The sequence below is a fragment of the Microtus pennsylvanicus genome, chromosome 4, assembly GCF_037038515.1.
Source record: "Microtus pennsylvanicus isolate mMicPen1 chromosome 4, mMicPen1.hap1, whole genome shotgun sequence".
Taxonomy (NCBI): Eukaryota; Metazoa; Chordata; class Mammalia; order Rodentia; family Cricetidae; genus Microtus; species Microtus pennsylvanicus.
In genome coordinates this window covers 85,704,607-85,722,501 of record NC_134582.1, presented here as the reverse complement: position 1 = coordinate 85,722,501, position 17,895 = coordinate 85,704,607, and the positions used below count along the sequence as shown (strand labels likewise).

Sequence of the window (17,895 nt, the reverse complement as noted above, 5' to 3'; positions counted from 1 at the left end):
GGACAACCCCGTCCTAACCCCACAGGAGCGTCTCTAAGGCGTTGGTGATGGAATTGTCAAGAGGAATGAGTGATGCCGAAGGTCTCACAGATGTAGCCTAATTAGGTACGTTCACAGAGTCCTGCGCGAAAGCAGGATCGAACACGTTTTGTTGTGTCGCGATGTGTTATGTTAACGAAGACGTCACAGTTTATGATTAAAACACACAACAGAGCGGCAGAAACACCGTTGCATAACCGGGAACCAACTTCCGCAGGAGTCCCACCACCCCCCCGCAACGCGCCGGAGGGGAGGGGTTTCCGCTTCCGGCGTCGGATTGTTGACGCCCGCCCGCCCGCCGCTGTGGTGGCTCCCAGGCGGTTGGGGAGGGGCAGCCGAGGGAGAGCGACGGCGCAGTGACAGGCAGCGCGGAGGGTGCCTCCGAGGCGACGATGGCAGAGGGGCCCGAGGAAGCCCGGAGCCGTCCCCCGGGCCAGGACGGCAGCGGCGGCGGGGACCACGAGCCAGTCCCTTCCGGGCCTGACTCTCCTGCCGCGGCCGCCCCCCAGTCCCCGGCCCTCGCGACCATCGGCCCGGCCGGCTCCGAGGCGGAGGCGCCTCGAGAGCTCCGGAAGCGCCGGGAGACGGCGGCAGCAGCGGTGGCGGGGCCGCAGGAGCCCGGGGACTGCGAGGCGGCGGCCGGGTCGAGCCGCCTGAGCGCGCGCGAGTACTCGCGGCAGGTGCACGAGTGGCTGTGGCAGTCGTACTGCGGCTACCTGACTTGGACCAGCGGCCTGGCCGCCCTCCCCGCCTACTGCGGCCCGCTGCCCGCAGCCCCGCAGCCGGCCGCCCCGGCGTCCCCGCCGCCGCCCCCGCCGCCGCCGCCCCCGCCTCAGCTCGCCTACTACAACCCCTTCTACTTCCTGAACGCCGCAGGGCCCGGGCCGGGGGCGCCCACGGGCGGCGCCACCCCGACCGCCGTCGCCGGCCTCACGCCCCGGGCCCCGCACGTGCAGCCAGCAGCCCGGGCGGCCCCCGTGACCAGGGCAGGCTCTGCGACCCCTGCACGGACGAGCGACGCCGGGCGGCAGGCGGGTGAGAACGGAGGTGAGCCGGGTGAGTGGGATGGAGGAGGGGCGGAGGAGAGGGTTCTGTTCGCTTTGAGGTTTAGGCCGGGATTCACGAAGCCCTTGTTGACTTCTAACTCTTGATCCGTCTAGCTCCACTGGCCGCGTGTTAGGGGTAATGGTGGCTCATGGCCCCTTTTTAAATGACTGCTACTCCTACTGCTCTTCTTGTGGAAGGATTTCACTCTGTAGTCTAGGCTAACCTTAACTGTGTAGCCAGGTTAGCCTCGAACTCGCAATGCTAGTTCTGTGTCAGCCCACAGAACATGCCTTGGCAGAGCGATCTCTTGAAGGAGTGACCATTGGGCAAGTAAATGCTCGCTTTTGAGATACGAAACTTCCACAGACATCAGCTATGGTTTGCCCAGACCACGCAGAAATGTCCTGCCACGCAATGCCAATTGTTCTCCCCTTAGACCTGGCTCTAGTCCTTTCCGTGTCAAACTGTTCTCTAAGTGATCTCCATGCTCCGGAAAGCGAGATCCCAAGTTAAACTGAGATGGCAAGCCCCGTTGTTGGAGGAGCTAGTCTACAATACTGGTTATCACCTGGACTTGGGCTGCGTTAGGACAGTGGAACTGAAAGGAGCTCATTACAAATAGAATAATGAGCTTCATCTGGGCCCAAGCTTACTGATCTTAAATATCATCTAACTGGTTCTGTTTAGTAACTACAGTCTTACTGTAGCAAATCTTGCAGTCGGTCTCCTGCCTCCAGGTCCAGAGTGCTAGGATTCCTGGTGTGGGTCTCTGTGTCCCGCTCATCATTAGATAATTTAGTAACATGTTCTCTTGATGACATCATTGCCATTGGCTGCTCAAGGCTGTAATTTTTTTTTCAATTCAGTTGGACCTTGACTTTACTTTGCCCCTGCATTTTCTGGCTTGTATTCTTAAACCTATGTGAGTGATTCATTTTCCTCTCCCCTGCCCCTTTTCCTTTTCTACAGGCAGAGAGTATGTCATTCCATCCTTGGCGCACAGATTTATGGCAGAGATGGTGGATTTCTTTATTCTCTTCTTTATAAAAGCGACCATTGTCTTGAGCATCATGCATCTCAGTGGGATAAAGTAAGTTAACAATGGTCACCGAAAAGGCTGGAGCTGCTACCCAGAGATATTGCTTTGTAAAATCTTCTCATGCCTGTGAGTGACTGGGGTGATGGGTGCCCAGGGCCAGGATTTCTTTGTGAAATCCTCTAGCAGTTGTATTTGCTTTGTTTTTTGTTTTATAAAACTTTTAAAAACTGTGTTTATATGTGAACTTGTGAAAGCCAGGAGGTCAACTCTGGGTGTCTTCTGCTCTCTGCTGTTCTGTTTTGTTTGTTCTTGAGATATGATCTTTCACTTAACCAGGGGCTTATCATGTAAGCTAGACTGGCTGGCCATCAAGTCCCCGGATCAGCCTGTCTCCTCCCTTCCCCCTAGATGCTACATAGGTGTATGGTACTTTGCCTTCTGGATGAGTTCTAAGGACAAGCTCAGGACTGAGCTGTCACCCCTCTGCTGGTTTAAGAAAGGAAACTTCAGTATGTTAAGATCTGTGGGAAATACTCCTATTGAAAATATATAAAAAGAGCGAGGCTTTGTTGGCACATACCTTTAATCCCAGCATTCAAGAGACAGAAGCAGGCAGATCTCTGAGTTCAAGACCAGCCAGAGCTACAGTTAGATCCTATCTCAAAAAAACAAACAAAATTTAAGAGGCAAAAGGAGCCTCCAAACCTGGCTTGTTCTATTAACCATTCTCTTTGGCCAAGAATTTATTGGTTTTCTTCTTGTTGGCCAATTAAGCACAAAGAGGGGCTATTCAATGGTTAAGAGCACCACTGATTGTCCAGAGGTTCCAAGTTCAGTTCCCATGTCAGGCATCTCATAACTACCTGTAACTCCAGCTCCAAAAATCCAACCCCTTCTTCTGCTTCTGCATACACATGCCATACATTTGTGTACACACACACACACACACACACACTTCTCCAGAGCACAAAGAGCCTATGGTAGGTGAACTCTCAGTGATCAATTAGTAGCATTTCAATGGGGTTGATTACAGTTGAGCAAATTTCACTCTACTGCCAAGTTTGGCATTTTCTTGAGAATTGCAAATTCTTAGGATAATGGCTCTTATCATTTACTAAGCCTTTTCTTATGTGCAAGACATTGAACTTGACTCTTTTTTGTTAACCTTAGTACCACGAGGTAGACACTGTGTTTATGACAAGTTAAGGCCAGAATTTGGAGAAAAGTTTTAACAGTTACAGTTGTTAAACCTTATAGAGTCCTTGGTCAGGTGTTACTGTGATTCCTTCCTATCTCATCTCCTCACCCCCAACACAGCCTTTATTTTACATTTTTATTTGGAAGTCAGAAGACAATTTGGAGAACTTTACCTCTCCACTCTGCTATAGTTTCTTTCTTTTTTTTTTTTTTTTTTTGGATTTTTTCGAGAAAGGGTTTCTCTGTAGCTTTTTGGTTCCTGTCCTGGAACTAGCTCTTGTAGACCAGGCTGGCCTCGAACTCACAGAGATCCACCTGCCTCTGCTTCCCGAGTGCTGGGATTAAAGGCGTGCGCCACCACCGCCCGGCAGTTTCTTTTGACTGATTTCATCACACAGTTTAACAGGTGCCCAGTTTTTTTTTTAATATTTATTTATTATGGATACAATATTCTGTTTACATATATGCCTGCAGGCTAGAAGAGGACACCAGACCTCATTACAGATGGTTGTGAGCCACCATGTGGTTGCTGGGAATCGAACTCGGGTCCGTTGGAAGAGCACGCAATGCTTTTAACTGCTGAGCCATCTCTCCAGCCCCCCAGGTGCCCAGTCTTAACACAATCTCCACACAGAGAGAAATTGGGGCCCTATCACTTGCTCCAAGGCTTTCTCTCCTGCCAGTCTTTCTCTAAAGTGTCTTCCATCCTCTTGGTGTGGCTGACTTCTCTCCATTCTTTATGTTGTAGGTAATGTCATTTCTGAGAAGTCTGCACAACAGTCTTCTGTGGTGCTCGTTTCCTGACACAGTTGGCATCCTAGTTTATTATTCTTTATTCTATTTTCCTTGCTAGTTAGAATCTCAGTGGAAACTGAGACGTTCAGCATTCCCTTGCTGTCCTAGTCTGCCTTCTGTTGCAGTGATAAACACCATGATCAAAAGGCTTTATATTTTATAGCTTGTAGTCCCACTGAGGGAAGTCAGGGCAGGAAATCAAGGCTGGAACTAAAAAAGCAGCCCTGGAGGAATGCTGTCTACTGCTTTGTTCAGCCTACTTTCTTAGAGCACCCAGGACCACCTGCCTAGGGGTGGTACCACCCACAGTGTGCTAGGCCCTTCCCACATCAATCATTAATCAAGAAAATACCTCTCAGACTTGCCTAAAAGCCAGTCTGATAGAGGCATTTCTCAATTGATTTCCTCTTCCCAGGTGACCCTATCTTATTTCAAGTTGACAAAACCATTGACCATCATGTCCTCAGGTCTGACATCTTACTTGTTCTACGGTGTTCTACCGCTGACGTACAAACAACCACACCTTTTGCTTTTATATACTTATTGCTATTTGTTGAATAAACTCATAGGTATTTTGTACAATTAGATGGCATGAACCTAACAGCTTAGAATTTCATTTAAAACTTATGACTTAGACTGATCAGGGGAAAATGACACAACTGACCTGGTAACTCTAACTAGTTCATCTATCCCCAAACTCTCCTTTGTGCAGGGACATCTCTAAGTTTGCCATGCACTATATAATAGAAGAAATCGATGAAGACACATCGATGGAAGACTTGCAGAAAATGATGATTGTGGCACTTATATACAGGTTGTTAGTTTGTTTCTATGAGGTAAGCTGCCAACTGAAGCAAATACTGCTTTCATAGTGTAATTTTAGGTTTCTACCAAGAAAAAGAATGAGAATTTCTGGAGCATCTGTACACACTTGTATTTTTTCACCATTTTTTAAATTAACATTTTTCAAGTAAAAACTTAAATTTTAGAAAGGAGACATTTAATAATTGCTTTGTTGTGTTTTTCAGTTTTGGAAATAGAATTACATTCATAAAATAGGTTAGGTCCAAAAAAATACTTACAGACTGGTTATAGAAATATACTTTTACTTGTGAAACAACTTCATAAACTATGAGCCAAAAAATACAGTAGATAATTTTGATTTTAACATTTTTAAAAAACTGTAAAAAATGTATTAGTGACTAATTGGAGAGGGGTGGGTATTGGAGATCAAACGCAGAGCCCACACATGCTAGGTAAGCCAAGCCTCTTTTTCTTTTTTAGAAAAGTCTCAGAGTTCAAGGGCAGATCTTGAATGCAGTTGGGACTTCTTGAATCACAGCCTACCCAGTAATTGGCATGACAGGCCTTGTGCCATCAGGCCAAACCTTTATGTAGTGTTTTGTTGTCAAGACAGGGCCTCATTATGTAGCCTGGCTTAATCCCAAACTTGCCAGTCATCTCTCCCCAGCCTCTGGTTGGTTAGTGGGCTTCTAGAATTCTATCTGTTGGCACATCCAGTGTAACTTTATTTTTGAGACAGGGTCTCACCCTATAGCCCTCTCTGACTTGAACTCACTGTGCTTACCAGGCTGACTTTGAATACAAGTTTCCGATCCTACCTGCCTCTACTCCCAAGTGCTGAGACTAAAGATGTGTGCCACCATACCTGGCCCTCTGACATGACATTTTTATAAAGAATGAGGTGATTTTAATAGAAAAAATTTTAATCTTTAAAATTGATTTAGTTAATTTTCTTTAAATTGTCCTTCTTTCCTTAGATAATTTGCATATGGGGAGCAGGGGGAGCTACTCCAGGAAAGTTCCTACTAGGGCTTCGAGTTGTGACCTGTGATACATCAGTACTCATTGCTCCAAGTCGGGTTTTAGTGATTCCTTCCTCAAATGTTAGCATCACAACGTAAGTTCTTTGCTTATCTTAATCTACTTGCAAAAAGAGTACAGTTAAGTCATCTTCTACTGTATAATGATGTCAACTGTACATGGCATATTCAGAAGTGATTAAGATTCTACTACATGCTAATTTCAAGGTATCTTGAGCTTCTGGAAATGTACTGACTATTGCATTCTCAGGATCATTCATACATTCCTCAGAATGAGTTCGTTAAGTGGCACAGGATTGTGTTCAGTATTCACTAGTTACAGGTTCTATACAGTGTTTTAAAATACTGGTCTTTTTCTTCATCATATACACTGTAATCATATGGACTTACATGGAAGTTTGTGTGTGTCTCATTGCCTTTGGCATAAATGTTCAAAATGATTCTATGAAATGTGTCGCAATGAGGAGATACTTGGGTGTTTTCAGTGCCCTGTGCCTAGCTTTCTTCTCTGGCTCTCCTGGCTCCAGCTCTTATATGTAGCACCCATGCCTGTAGTGAGGGTGCAGTGGCAATGGAAGCTGGGGAGGTGAGTGAGCTGTGATCGCTTGAATCAAACAATTTGGCTGATTCAGGGGAACTAAGACAACAAGCTCCAGAATTAGGCTAGATTTTGCTAGCATATGCACACTGCCTTAGAGCTTTGTGTTTTAATTCAGCTTTTTTTCCCCCCCAAGAGTTTGTGTAGCGCTGGCTGTCTTGGAACTTGCTCTGTAGACCAGGGTGGCCTCAAACTCAAAGATCTGCCTGTCTCTGCCTCCTGAGTAGTGGGATTACAGGTGTTGCACCACCATTGCCCAGCTCTGGCTACTTCTTCTAATAATGGTTACTGTTTACTGAACACTTCTCAGATACCAGACATTTTATTAATTTAACGCAGCATTTTGATCTCATTTTCACAGCTGTGGAGCATTAGTAATTAGAGAAAGAATGTGAAACCAACCAGTTTGGATTCAGAGTCCACACAGCCACTGACAAGCAAAACTAACATTGTTAGGATAATTCTCCATTTTGAGCTATTACTGAAAGCTTTTAAGACTTCTAATTACTGGAGCCCATACAGGAAAATGGATAAAAGAATAGATTGTGTTTCGGATAAAATAGAAAGTAGGACTGCAGTAGCATACCCAGTTAAGAAGATTCTAGAAACCCATGGGAATATGTGACTATGGAAAAGGGATGTTCTTCTAACAAAATAGAAAGTAGGTGTGCTGTCTCCTTGTTGGTGTCCCGAGGTATTTAAAGCCATGCACGTCAAAGTTGTAGTCTTCTAGGAAGCTTTCTTTAGGGGCTGAATAAGTAGTTTCACTGTATTGTGTGAAAGGTTTGAACTGTGTTCTGAATGTAGAGACAGCAACAAGAAACCTAGTCAGGAATGACTCATACGACCTGACGTGCTGCTTCTGCTTGCTTCCTCTAGGTCCACCATACGAGCTTTGATCAAGAATTTTTCTATTGCTTCTTTTTTCCCTGCTTTCATCACACTACTGTTTTTTCAGCATAATCGAACAGCCTATGACATTGTAGCAGGAACCATAGTGGTAAAAAGAAATGGAGTCAGATGATGCCCCAGAGCCCAGAATTCCACTCTTTGGAATAATAATGACAAGTCTAAATTATGTATTAAGGCCATCAGTATCTCTAGGTTACATTAATTGATGATTTTAAAAATTAGAGCAGTCACTACATTGTGATGCAGGAGACTGTTCTGAAAGTGTTGACTCTACTTATCCAGGAACTTTCCAGAAGGAAAACCTATTAAATTCAAGTGTTAAATATTTGTAGGATAACAAAGCAAATGGTTTTAATCAATATAGACAAATACATTAGCATTTAAGATAACCAAAATTTGCTGGAAGGATTTTCAGCTTTAAATTCTCCATTTTCTTTTGGCTTATCCTGGAGTGAAGATGTCCAGTTGTGTTTTATAAACACCTACATAACTCCCACAACTCTTCTTAGGGAAGTTGTTTTATGTGGGCATTGAGAAAGACCATCAACTCAACATCCCACTGGCTCCATGGTAGGTATTGGAGAAAAGGGCTAGTGAGGAAAGCCTACCAGTCCCTCACGTCATACTTCCATGTTGTTCTAGAATTCACTGCAGTAGTGGTGGGATTTTACAGCTTCTTACTGCTTATGTATTTGGAGGCAAGAACTTTTGTGATGATGATGAAAATATATTGTCATATCATTTATATTTAAAAAAAAAAAGGTAAGTTAGTGATTGCCTTCTCTGAGGGTAGAGCGGGGATGGGGATGTGATTTTTCAATGTAAATTCAGCTCAGAATTCATGTGCCCTAACATCCAACTATAAATAGGGGGGAAAACATTCAAACATTCCCAGTGTTTGCGCTCCAGTGTTCTAAATGTACCTGTAGATTCTATTTCTGTATAAGCAAATTCCTAACTATATTCTGTACAGTTCCATGACTGTCAAAACATCAAGGTATTAAAAGAGTTCCAGTGTTTTGTAATAACTTAAATACTAGCAGCCTGTGAAATATTAGTTTTCCCATGATAAATTGTTCTAATGCAAGACAGAATATCATCTCCAGACATTATTCTAGCGTCTTTAAGCTCATTTTGAGCCTGCTAGAGATGAAATTTGGGGGAAAATATTAAAGCAAACTTTTGCGTAGTCATTGTACTTTGCTCTGTTGGTGCAACATTATCGGGTTTATGTCTGTGTGCTTTTGTTGTGTCCCAGTTAGCTCGCTGTACGTTTTATAGTTTAAACTTTATTCTTACTCGTTCTTCTATGTGATTTTCTCAAGAAACACTAAATTGTATTGTACACGAGATCAATCTTTGTTCCTTGGTTTTAAATAGCAAGAATAAGCCATGTGTTATATTATTGTATCAACTTTCAGTGGGCTTTTCTTTGACATTTAAAACTGAAAATGCATTTACTGTCTACAGACACTTTAAGAATCTAATAGCTTATTGTAAAAGTTCATAAACCATGATTTCTAAAAATAATTTTACATTAAATCCAAAAAAACCCTATTACTTGTTAAGAGCACCACATAGAGAAGACTTGCTTGTGGCTCTGGCAAGACCTGATGGCTCTTCAAACTCTTACACTACAGATCAGGTACGGACACTACTTTTGCCACTGATGAGAAAAATAAGTTGAAATGTGCTTCATCCACCCAGCTCTAGAGTATTTGATTATTGTAGTTTTCACTGAGGGTATTTTTATTTGTGCAGTAAAATAAACAATTTCTTAGTTTAAATACTGCAATTTGCTTTGGGCAAGTTACTTAGATCCAGCTGTGGATTCAAGCTGTGCCATATAGGTGGTAAAAGTATTGCTTTGCCTCTACAATAAAACCTCAAACTAAGTTCCCTTTAGGGAAGAAATCTCAAGAGTTGAAATAAAAAGGAAAAAAGGGAACCTGGCATGTTTCTTCTTCATAGGGTTGTAAAGTGGAGCTTCCTTCGCAGAACATGAGTGTATTCAATTACAGAAATACTGATTTCCTATGTCTCATGCTGAAGCTATAAAAGGGCAGAAATGAAGATGTTCTTTTAATGAGCATGAAATCCTGAGCTGAAACCTTAGGATTGGAGTCTTGTTGATGCATTACCATTCAATCCAGACAATTGGGAAGAGATTTTATTTTAGGCAGTGAGAAAGTCTCAGCCATCACTGGCTAGATCTTGTTCCAACTTCTAGGTAGGAAAACTGTGATAACTGACCATAAACACATGCCAGTAGACAGTATTCTAAAGCATTGCTCAACTCCTTTTCTAGCACTGGCTTAATTCTCCCCTACTTCTCCAAGAAGGAGATCCTAAAAGTTTTAACTTTAAAAGAACTTGTTCACATCAGTGATTTGAGTGTTTCACTTAAACAACTGTTTCTGGCAAAGAGAAGGAGTTGAAATTTTACACTTGCTATTTAGAAGGTGGGACAATTAAAGTTTCTCATTGTTTGAGGACAATGCCTAAATTAACAGTATTCATAAACTCCAACAAGTAGTTTCAGCTTCTTTATTCACGTAACCAAAGGCCAAAGTCCTTACTCATGCCTGGGTGAAGTTCCTCATTTCAGCTGGTATGTGCAGATTTCCTTGTAGTTCACTTTAGAAAGGCTTCCCTTGCAAACAGTATCTAATGACCCACCTATAAACAAAAGTCACCATTCTATTTTTAATGTTTGTATGTCACCAATTTGTATTTTTGTCTCAATAAATATGTCAACAGTGTTATCTGTGTTTGTCTATTTCTTTGACAAGTTTTCCTAAATTAAACTAATAGGGCTGGAGTGGTGCTTCAGGGAGCTAACACTTGCCTTGAATATGCAAGACCCTACACTATCTAAACACCTATGAAAAAATTATGTCTAAAAAGTTACCTGCAAATGAATGCTACTTCAGGTTAAACTTACTGGTAGGTACTTAGAGCCATTACAACAATCAGATGACTAAATTTAAACTCCATCTTAATGGGAAAAGCCTTTACAAACCAGTCCTTATGGGCTGCCTTCCTCAAAAAAGACATTTACTCGAATTTGGACATGTTAACTGTAAACCCACAACTCGAGGTTGACACAAGAATACTGATGCAAATTTAAGGCCACCCTGGGCTACAGTATAAGACCCTATCTTTAGAGATTAAAGGGCATGGCTGCATTGGTGGTGCAAGCCTTTAATCCTAGCACTTGGGAGGCAGATGGATCGCTGTTGTTCGAGGCCGACCTGGTCTACAAGAGCTAGTTCCAGGACAGACTCAGAAGCTACAGAGAAACCCTGTCTTGAAAAACCAAAAAAAAAAAAAGGCATGTGTGCAAACTAATGCAGCCTGGTCGAAGTATTGCTCCAGGCAATTTACTGTTCTAAGCCAATCTACAAACTGCATTTGGGGGCTACAGTGGATTCTGGAGGGGAGGGGGAATGACACAGTTCTATACTACAAATATAGTCGCTATCTAGAAGGTCTTCACCATCCTCATTTTTCAATGTTATAGCAAACAGTTTCCATTAAAGATGCTACCCTTTCTAGAACTTGTTGAATCATTCTTGGTCTTTGGAGTATATCAAGTGTAGTATCTGTTCATTTACCCCTTCAATAATTTCCATTGAATTTTAAGCTTCATACAACCCCCGAGAAGGATATGCTAACAATAAAAACAAGTTGTTCCCAAGTTAAATCTTTACTTTGTAAAAAAAAAAAAAAAACTTTAATAAAATGCTAGTTATATTTTTTTCATTATTAATTTAAAAAAAAATATCTGAATTATACTTTTTTTCCTTAAGGCCTGAAATTATAATCACTACACGCAACCTAGCACTTAAATGCTTAAATTGATATCCACAGACCTGACAGAGTTAGAAAAGGATTGTTATCCAAAGTCAGTCTGTCAGTCTCTGGGAATATCCCCTAAAACGTACATTTACAAATCCCACTAATAATAAGCACTCTCAATCCCAGCCAGTACAATCAAGAGTTTACCATTGCTGGGCCAGAGGAGTACAGCTCCAGAGATGGAGCTGCCACCAAGACTGGAAAGCCACATGCAGCCCAAGAATCAAAAGTCTCAAGATCGTAACAGTCTTGCAGACTCTGGAGAACCAAAAGATCCCCAATTTTCATATAAACCAGAGTTCGTAGGAATTTAGTAAACTGCTTTTTAAAGTGTGTTTAAGGGGGGGGAGATACTAAGAGTAAAACTATTTCCTACACATTTTAGAGAAAAGGGATATGCCCTATTAAACCACTGTCTGGACCTAGATAATGCCTAAGAACTGGACTCCAAGGTCACTGTGAGGTCAGACAGGTTCCCAGTTACCTCTTCCAGCATTCACCGGACTCCAATCAAGCTTAAATGATCAGATAAATATTAAGGAGAATATTAGAAAAACAAAACTCTACCCTCATATCAGTATGTGATGATGGCCTAAGCTATTTTAGTTAGAAAAACACTTTTTTCATGAGGACAAAGCATTAGAAATTCTCAAGGTAAATTAAACTCAACTAACCTGAAGTGGAGCAAATTAAGCACAAACTAACAATAAATGCCAATCCTAATTACAGTAAAGACAAAAGTAAGATGTGCTGGCCCAAGAGTTCTTTCCTGGACCTTAAGTGAGCAAAAAGTCTAGTCATTCAAGTAATGCAGTAAAAGGCCCATTACAATGTTACAAGCTTTCAGAATGCCTGAGACATATCTCCAAGAGTATAAGCAATGAACATTGTTTAGGTATCTAGCAGGGAAGCTAGCAATACAAACAGAAAGGGTTGTATGCTTACCTTCAACTTTTAAAGGCGTGCTATACATACAAATTAAAGATAGCAGCAGGCAGAATGCAGGGGCTCTTCTGTAGACTGCAAACTCTGGTAACTCTTGGGCCTTGCCTGATTATACTCTTTGGGATTTCTAATCAACCACCTTTCCCACTAATGTTATGTGCCTCCACTATGAGAACTGTTAGCGAAACGTGCTTCATAAAGTTTTATTGATGGCATTTATCCCATGGTTTAACATGTTAATTATACTGTAATAAACATGGCTTTAATATTAAACTTTTCCTTATTATCCAAAGTCACCACAGTCCATTTCAGTAAATATAAAAATATATGCTTAATACTTTGTACAATACTGGTTTTTGGTCCAAACAAAACTGGATCAGAAAAGCCAATAAATTCAACTTTAAGAATCCCCAATTTTTTTTTAAAGATTTCCAAATGGATTTAGGCAACTTTGAATAATGGGATTTACATAATAAAATCTGAGACAAGACTAAACAAACAACAAAAATATGTCTAACACAAAATTAAAATTTCAAGTTCACAGATTTATGTTATGCCAAAAAGTACAGAAACAATATTGTATTTACAGAAGTTTCATAATAAAATAATGAAAAAGGCAAGACAGTCGATAGAATGAAAATATAGAAATAGCATATACTTATTAAATGGAGAATGAACTAGATCTAACAAGTCCTTAGCATGGACCATTCTTTAATCAGGCTTTATCAGAATTTTTCTGTGCACAATACATCCAACTCACTTCACACATACACCACCACAAACTCCGCATAGAAATCATTCATCTCAAAGTCCTCTAATCTATACAGGATTCTAAACTATACAGAATTCCCCAGATATAATTACAATTTCAATGCGTTCCATTAACGCTTTATCAACGCACATAGCAGTGCAGACAGGATCTATACAAAGCCATTCACCGTGCAGGCTCTATTCCTGGGTACAGCCAGACTATGCCAATCAGTGAATAATGTGCTGGGTCATAAAATGTTTTTGCTGAAGAATCAGTCAGTCATCAGTCTAGCTATTATTTTCAAAAGAGAATGAGATAAGGGAATGGGACTTCCGTAAAGAAAAATGAGGGCAATTCCAAAATTAAAGAAGTCCTTGGACAGATCTGACTTCCGATAAGCCCAGCCTGTAGTACAATCCAGTATCTGAAAGCAGGCACTCGCTGCTGATAAACGGTTGGGTATAACACCTTTGTGACCTTTATTTCCTGCGTCTAACAGCAGTCTTTATCTTGCGACCAGAAACTGAAGACCCGGAAGAAGAGAACATATTTTTCCCATTTGACCTGTGAAAACAAAACATTATGATGTTACATAACGCTCGGGACAGAGAACTCATAACCACTTAACACAACCAGCAGCAAAATGGGAAGAAGTGAGGAAAATGCTGTTGTTACAAGCAAACACTTTCTGCTATACCTGGCCTATAACTTGCTGCTCCTGTTTCAGATTATAATTTAATCCCCAAAATTACAATATCATAAACTGATACTGGGTAATACTTACTATTACCCTAACTATATTACTGCCTGATTTACTTTTAGAAACAGACACATCTTTACCAGTGTAAATTCTCAATGAAATTACACCCAATGAAATAAAATCATCTCTTACCCCAATGTAAATGACGCTGGAGACTGGCTGAATGGGAAGCCCCCTGAACCTGAGGGCTGGGCTGAGGCTGCAGGCGTGCTGGGATTTGCACCAAATGTGAACACTCCTGATGGATTATTGTTTGTGAAGTTGAAATTTGTAGTGCTGCTGCCAAATTGGAAAACAGAACCTATACAAATTAAGCAGAAATATCCCATTAATGACACAATATTGTTTAAGATAAACTTTGACCTAGACATATTAAACTTGGGAAAAATTAAGATCTTAGCAAGGCGTGATGAATGCATGCCTCTCGTCCCAGCACTCAGGATGCAGAGGGGAGAGAATCTATGTGAGTTCAAAGCCAGCCTGGGTCTAAGAGCCAGTTTCAGGTCAGCGAGGGCTGCCACAAAACAGAAATTTTAGAGTACACATGACCTAAGTACAAACACCAGAATGATGAACCCTAAACAATAGCCAAACAAAAGTAAGATGAACCTTACAAACCAATAACAAAAAAAAAAGAAAGGCCACACGCCTTTAATCCCAGCACTTGGGAGGCAGAGGCAGGCGGATCTCTGTGAGTTCGAGACCAGCCTGGTCTACGAGAGCTAGTTCCAGGACAGGCTCCAAAACCACAGAGAAACCCTGTCTCGAAAAAACAAAACAAAACAACAACAACAAAAAAAACCCTAAAGGACAGAATACTCAGAATTCACAAAAATAGAAAATGTTTTAACTTTCTATTCAGAGTGCACCAAGAGAAACACATACGCTCCCCAAGATCAATATCCTCTACTCTATAACATGCAAAATAGCATTTCCAAACAGCCAAAACTGATGCTAAGACCCAACAGCAAATGAATAGGCTGCCATTCAGTGATTCACTCTGCAACAGTGACAAAACCACATTCAACATGTAAAATTTAAGAGCCAAAGAAGCAAGACTGCATCCAACATGAGCCCACTTGTATAGATAAGTTACCAGGCAAAACTTTTATTTTCTAGGTGTCAGGAAACAAGAGTCCAACGGACAGAGCAGCAATCACCATTAGAGTGAAGAGAGAGGACTGTGATCAAAATGGCCTCTGATCACGTGTCCTCCAGTTGTCTGTACACACATGCAAATGTCCATATTAGATGACTTTGATGTTTGTAACCTTTTCATGGGCTCATATTTCAATTAGAACGATCAAAGGGTACAATTCTAAGAAAATACAGCACTAAAATACAGTGTAATCAGTTGTATTTTAAAAGCTACAATAAAGCCGGGCGGTGGTGGCGCACGCCTTTAATCCCAGCACTCGGGAGGCAGAGACAGGTGGATCTCTGTGAGTTCGAGACCAGCCTGGTCTACAGAGCTAGTTCCAGGACAGGCTCCAAAATCACAGAGAAACCCTGTCTCGGAAAAAAACAAAAAACAAAAAACAAAAAACAAAAAACAAAAAAAAAAAAAAAACCAAAAACCCACAAGAACTTTCGATGAGATGAGAGGTAACTAGCAGCATTATCCAAATGCTGTGAAGCAACTAAGCACAAGTAAGGTGAAACTTCCCAAAGGAAATCAAAACACTGTTCCACTGCAGCCTACAGGAAAACAGGGTGAAACAACCCATACCTAAGTCAGAGGAAGAAATGTTTTAAATATACTTTAATGCCATCAAATGCTGTAATGTTTGTAGGTGGATGTAAAACACCACACTTCACTATTGTGTTAAGTCTAAAACATCAGAAAATAAGATATGCACATGGTTTCAAAATTCTAAAAAAAAAAAAAAAAAACAGACACCAAACTCAAAGTATAGATTCCATGAGTCATTACACAACTTACTGGAATTGGGAGCTGTCCCAGAGCCAAATGCAGACTGACTAGGCTGCTGCCCAAACACAGGAGGTTGGCTGCTGCTTGACACTGCCCCAAAAGTAGGTGGTGCTGCGGGCTGGGAACCAGCAGAAAACAACGATGTTGAAGACGATATAGAGCCAAAGCTTGGAGGGTTCGGTTGGCTGGCACCTTGACTTTGTCCAAACGTTGGGGTCTGGTTAGCACCAAATGCTGGACTGGCAGATGGTGCTGAATGTCCAGTGCCAAATACAAAGGAGGATCCTGAGCGAAAAAATAAATCAACAACATCAAAGTTTGTAGTGAGATTGCTCTTGAGAAGCTCTGCAAACCCACAAACTAATTTCAGGCCACTTTACCTTACCTCTTACCTCGATCACAAGCATTGAATGATTAGAACAATGACACTATTTTCTAAAACATGCACAAAAACTTTAAAGAACAAAACTCTCTCTTTGCAACCAACAACCTTCTACTAGAAGAAGGGGTGTACTTAAGACGGAGTCTGACTCAGGCTAGCTTGGAACTCACTTAGCAACTTAGGCTCAACAATTTTTTTTTAATTATTTTCATTTATTTAATTATTTAGTATGCAATATCCTGTGTGCCTGTGCACGCCAGAAGAGGGCACCAGACCTCATTACAGATAGATGGTTGTGCGCCACCATGTGGTTGTCGGAAATTGAACTCAGGACCTATGGAAGAGCAGGCAATGCTCTTAAACACTGAGCCATGTCTCCAGCCCAACAATTTCTTTCTAAAACGATCTATCTTATATGTTGGGGAATATTATTTCAAGGTGTGTTACTTTTGTTTATGCTGTGGAATATTTGTTTAATGATGTAAAGATGTGTTGCTTTTGTTTATGCTACATTTGATTAACTGTGAAGCTGTGATCTTTAACACCTGATAGTCTCATAAAGAGCTGAACGGCCAATAAAGGGGCAGGAGCAAGGATAGGTGGGGCTGGTAGGCAGAGAATATAAATAAGAGGAGAAATGAGGAAGAGGAGGAGCAAGGAGAGAACAAGGGGAGGAAGACATTGGGGGCCAGCCAGCCACAAAGTAAGAGTGAAAATAAGATACACAAGAAGAAAAGGAAAAAGCCCAGAGGCAAAAGGTAGTCTGGATAAGTTAAGAAAAGCTGGCAAGAAACAAGCCAAGCTAAGGCGGGGCAATTATAAGTAAAAATAAGCTTCTGTGTGATTTATTTGGGAGCTGGGAGGCAGGCACCCCAAAAGAGCAAAAAACAACTAACAACACTTTTAAGTGACCTATAGGTCACTGTATGAGAACTCATATCCAATACAATCACTATCATCTGGCTGCATCAGAATTTGACATTTCAAAAGGCAACTTGGAAAAATTATATATTTTTCCTAAAAAATCAGGTTTTTTGTTTTGATCTTTCTTTTTTGAGATAGGGTTTCTCTGTGTAGCCTTGGCTGTCCTAGAACTCACTCTCTAGACCAGGCTGGCCTTAAACTCAAAGATCTACCTGCCTCTGCCTCTTGAGTGCTGGGATTAAAGGCATTCACTACCATGCCCAGCTTGAAAACATTATTCTTTTTTTTTTTTTTTTTGGATTTTCGAGACAGGGTTTCTCTGTAGCTTTTTGGTCCCTGTCCTGGAACTAGCTCTTGTAGACCAGGCTGGCCTCGAACTCATAGAGATCCGCCTGCCTCTGCCTCCCGAGTGCTGGGATTAAAGGCGTGCGCCACCACCGCCCGGCGAAAACATTATTCTTAAGAGTTAAATATATTCATAGGCTGGCGAGATGGCTCAGTGGTTAAGAGCACTGACTGCTCGTCCAGGACCCAGGTTCAATTCCCAGCACCCACATGGCAGCTCGCAGCTGTCTGTAACTCCAGTTCCAGAGAATCTGACATCATTATACCAATGCGTATAAAATAAAAGTTAAAAAAACGTTTAAAAGTTAAATACATTCAACCTGAACATTATTATGAACTGCATTAATATGAACTGCATTATTTCTCCACAGGTGAAAACTTACAATATTCTAGATATGGGTGACTTAGAGGCACTCAAATGTCACTTGATCAAGATTATAACCTGCAAGAATGTGCTACAACTGTCACACTTAACAGCAAAAACAATTCAACTACAAAACCTACTCTCCCCCATCACTAAGTT

The 17,895-nt window shown here is 41.5% G+C and overlaps 2 protein-coding genes and 1 long non-coding RNA gene across 6 annotated transcripts in view; 2 read left to right on the top strand and 1 right to left on the bottom strand.

The window, feature by feature from the left end:
- Positions 1 to 319: 319 nt before the first annotated feature.
- On the top strand, positions 320 to 17,884 carry Fam8a1 (family with sequence similarity 8 member A1). Of its 3 annotated transcripts, none has more exons than XM_075969757.1 (5): positions 320 to 1,095; positions 2,056 to 2,176; positions 4,830 to 4,953; positions 5,899 to 6,038; positions 17,744 to 17,884. In XM_075969757.1, the coding sequence occupies exons 1-5, from the start codon at positions 432 to 434 to the stop codon at positions 17,745 to 17,747; spliced, it is 1,053 nt and encodes a 350-aa protein (XP_075825872.1). In that variant the 5' UTR covers positions 320 to 431; the 3' UTR covers positions 17,748 to 17,884. The 3 variants fall into 3 exon arrangements, with proteins under 3 accessions (XP_075825872.1, XP_075825871.1, XP_075825870.1); XM_075969756.1 differs by lacking the exon at positions 17,744 to 17,884 and adding an exon at positions 7,439 to 10,233 and having other exon boundaries at positions 320 to 1,086; XM_075969755.1 differs by lacking the exon at positions 17,744 to 17,884 and adding an exon at positions 7,439 to 10,233.
- On the top strand, positions 9,964 to 10,233 carry LOC142848129 (uncharacterized). The gene is made up of 2 exons (XR_012910369.1): positions 9,964 to 10,082; positions 10,119 to 10,233. It is a non-coding gene; the product is annotated as an uncharacterized LOC142848129 (long non-coding RNA).
- The window catches only part of Nup153 (nucleoporin 153), a 47,402-nt gene continuing 41,973 nt past the window's right edge, over positions 12,467 to 17,895 (bottom strand). For both annotated transcript variants that reach the window (XM_075969754.1, XM_075969753.1), the window contains 3 exons: positions 15,731 to 16,006; positions 13,921 to 14,089; positions 12,467 to 13,592 (listed from right to left, as the gene is read on the bottom strand). In XM_075969754.1, coding sequence (XP_075825869.1) covers positions 13,508 to 13,592; positions 13,921 to 14,089; positions 15,731 to 16,006 — 530 coding nt within the window. In that variant the 3' untranslated portion in view covers positions 12,467 to 13,507. The remainder of the gene's footprint in view (positions 13,593 to 13,920; positions 14,090 to 15,730; positions 16,007 to 17,895) is intronic.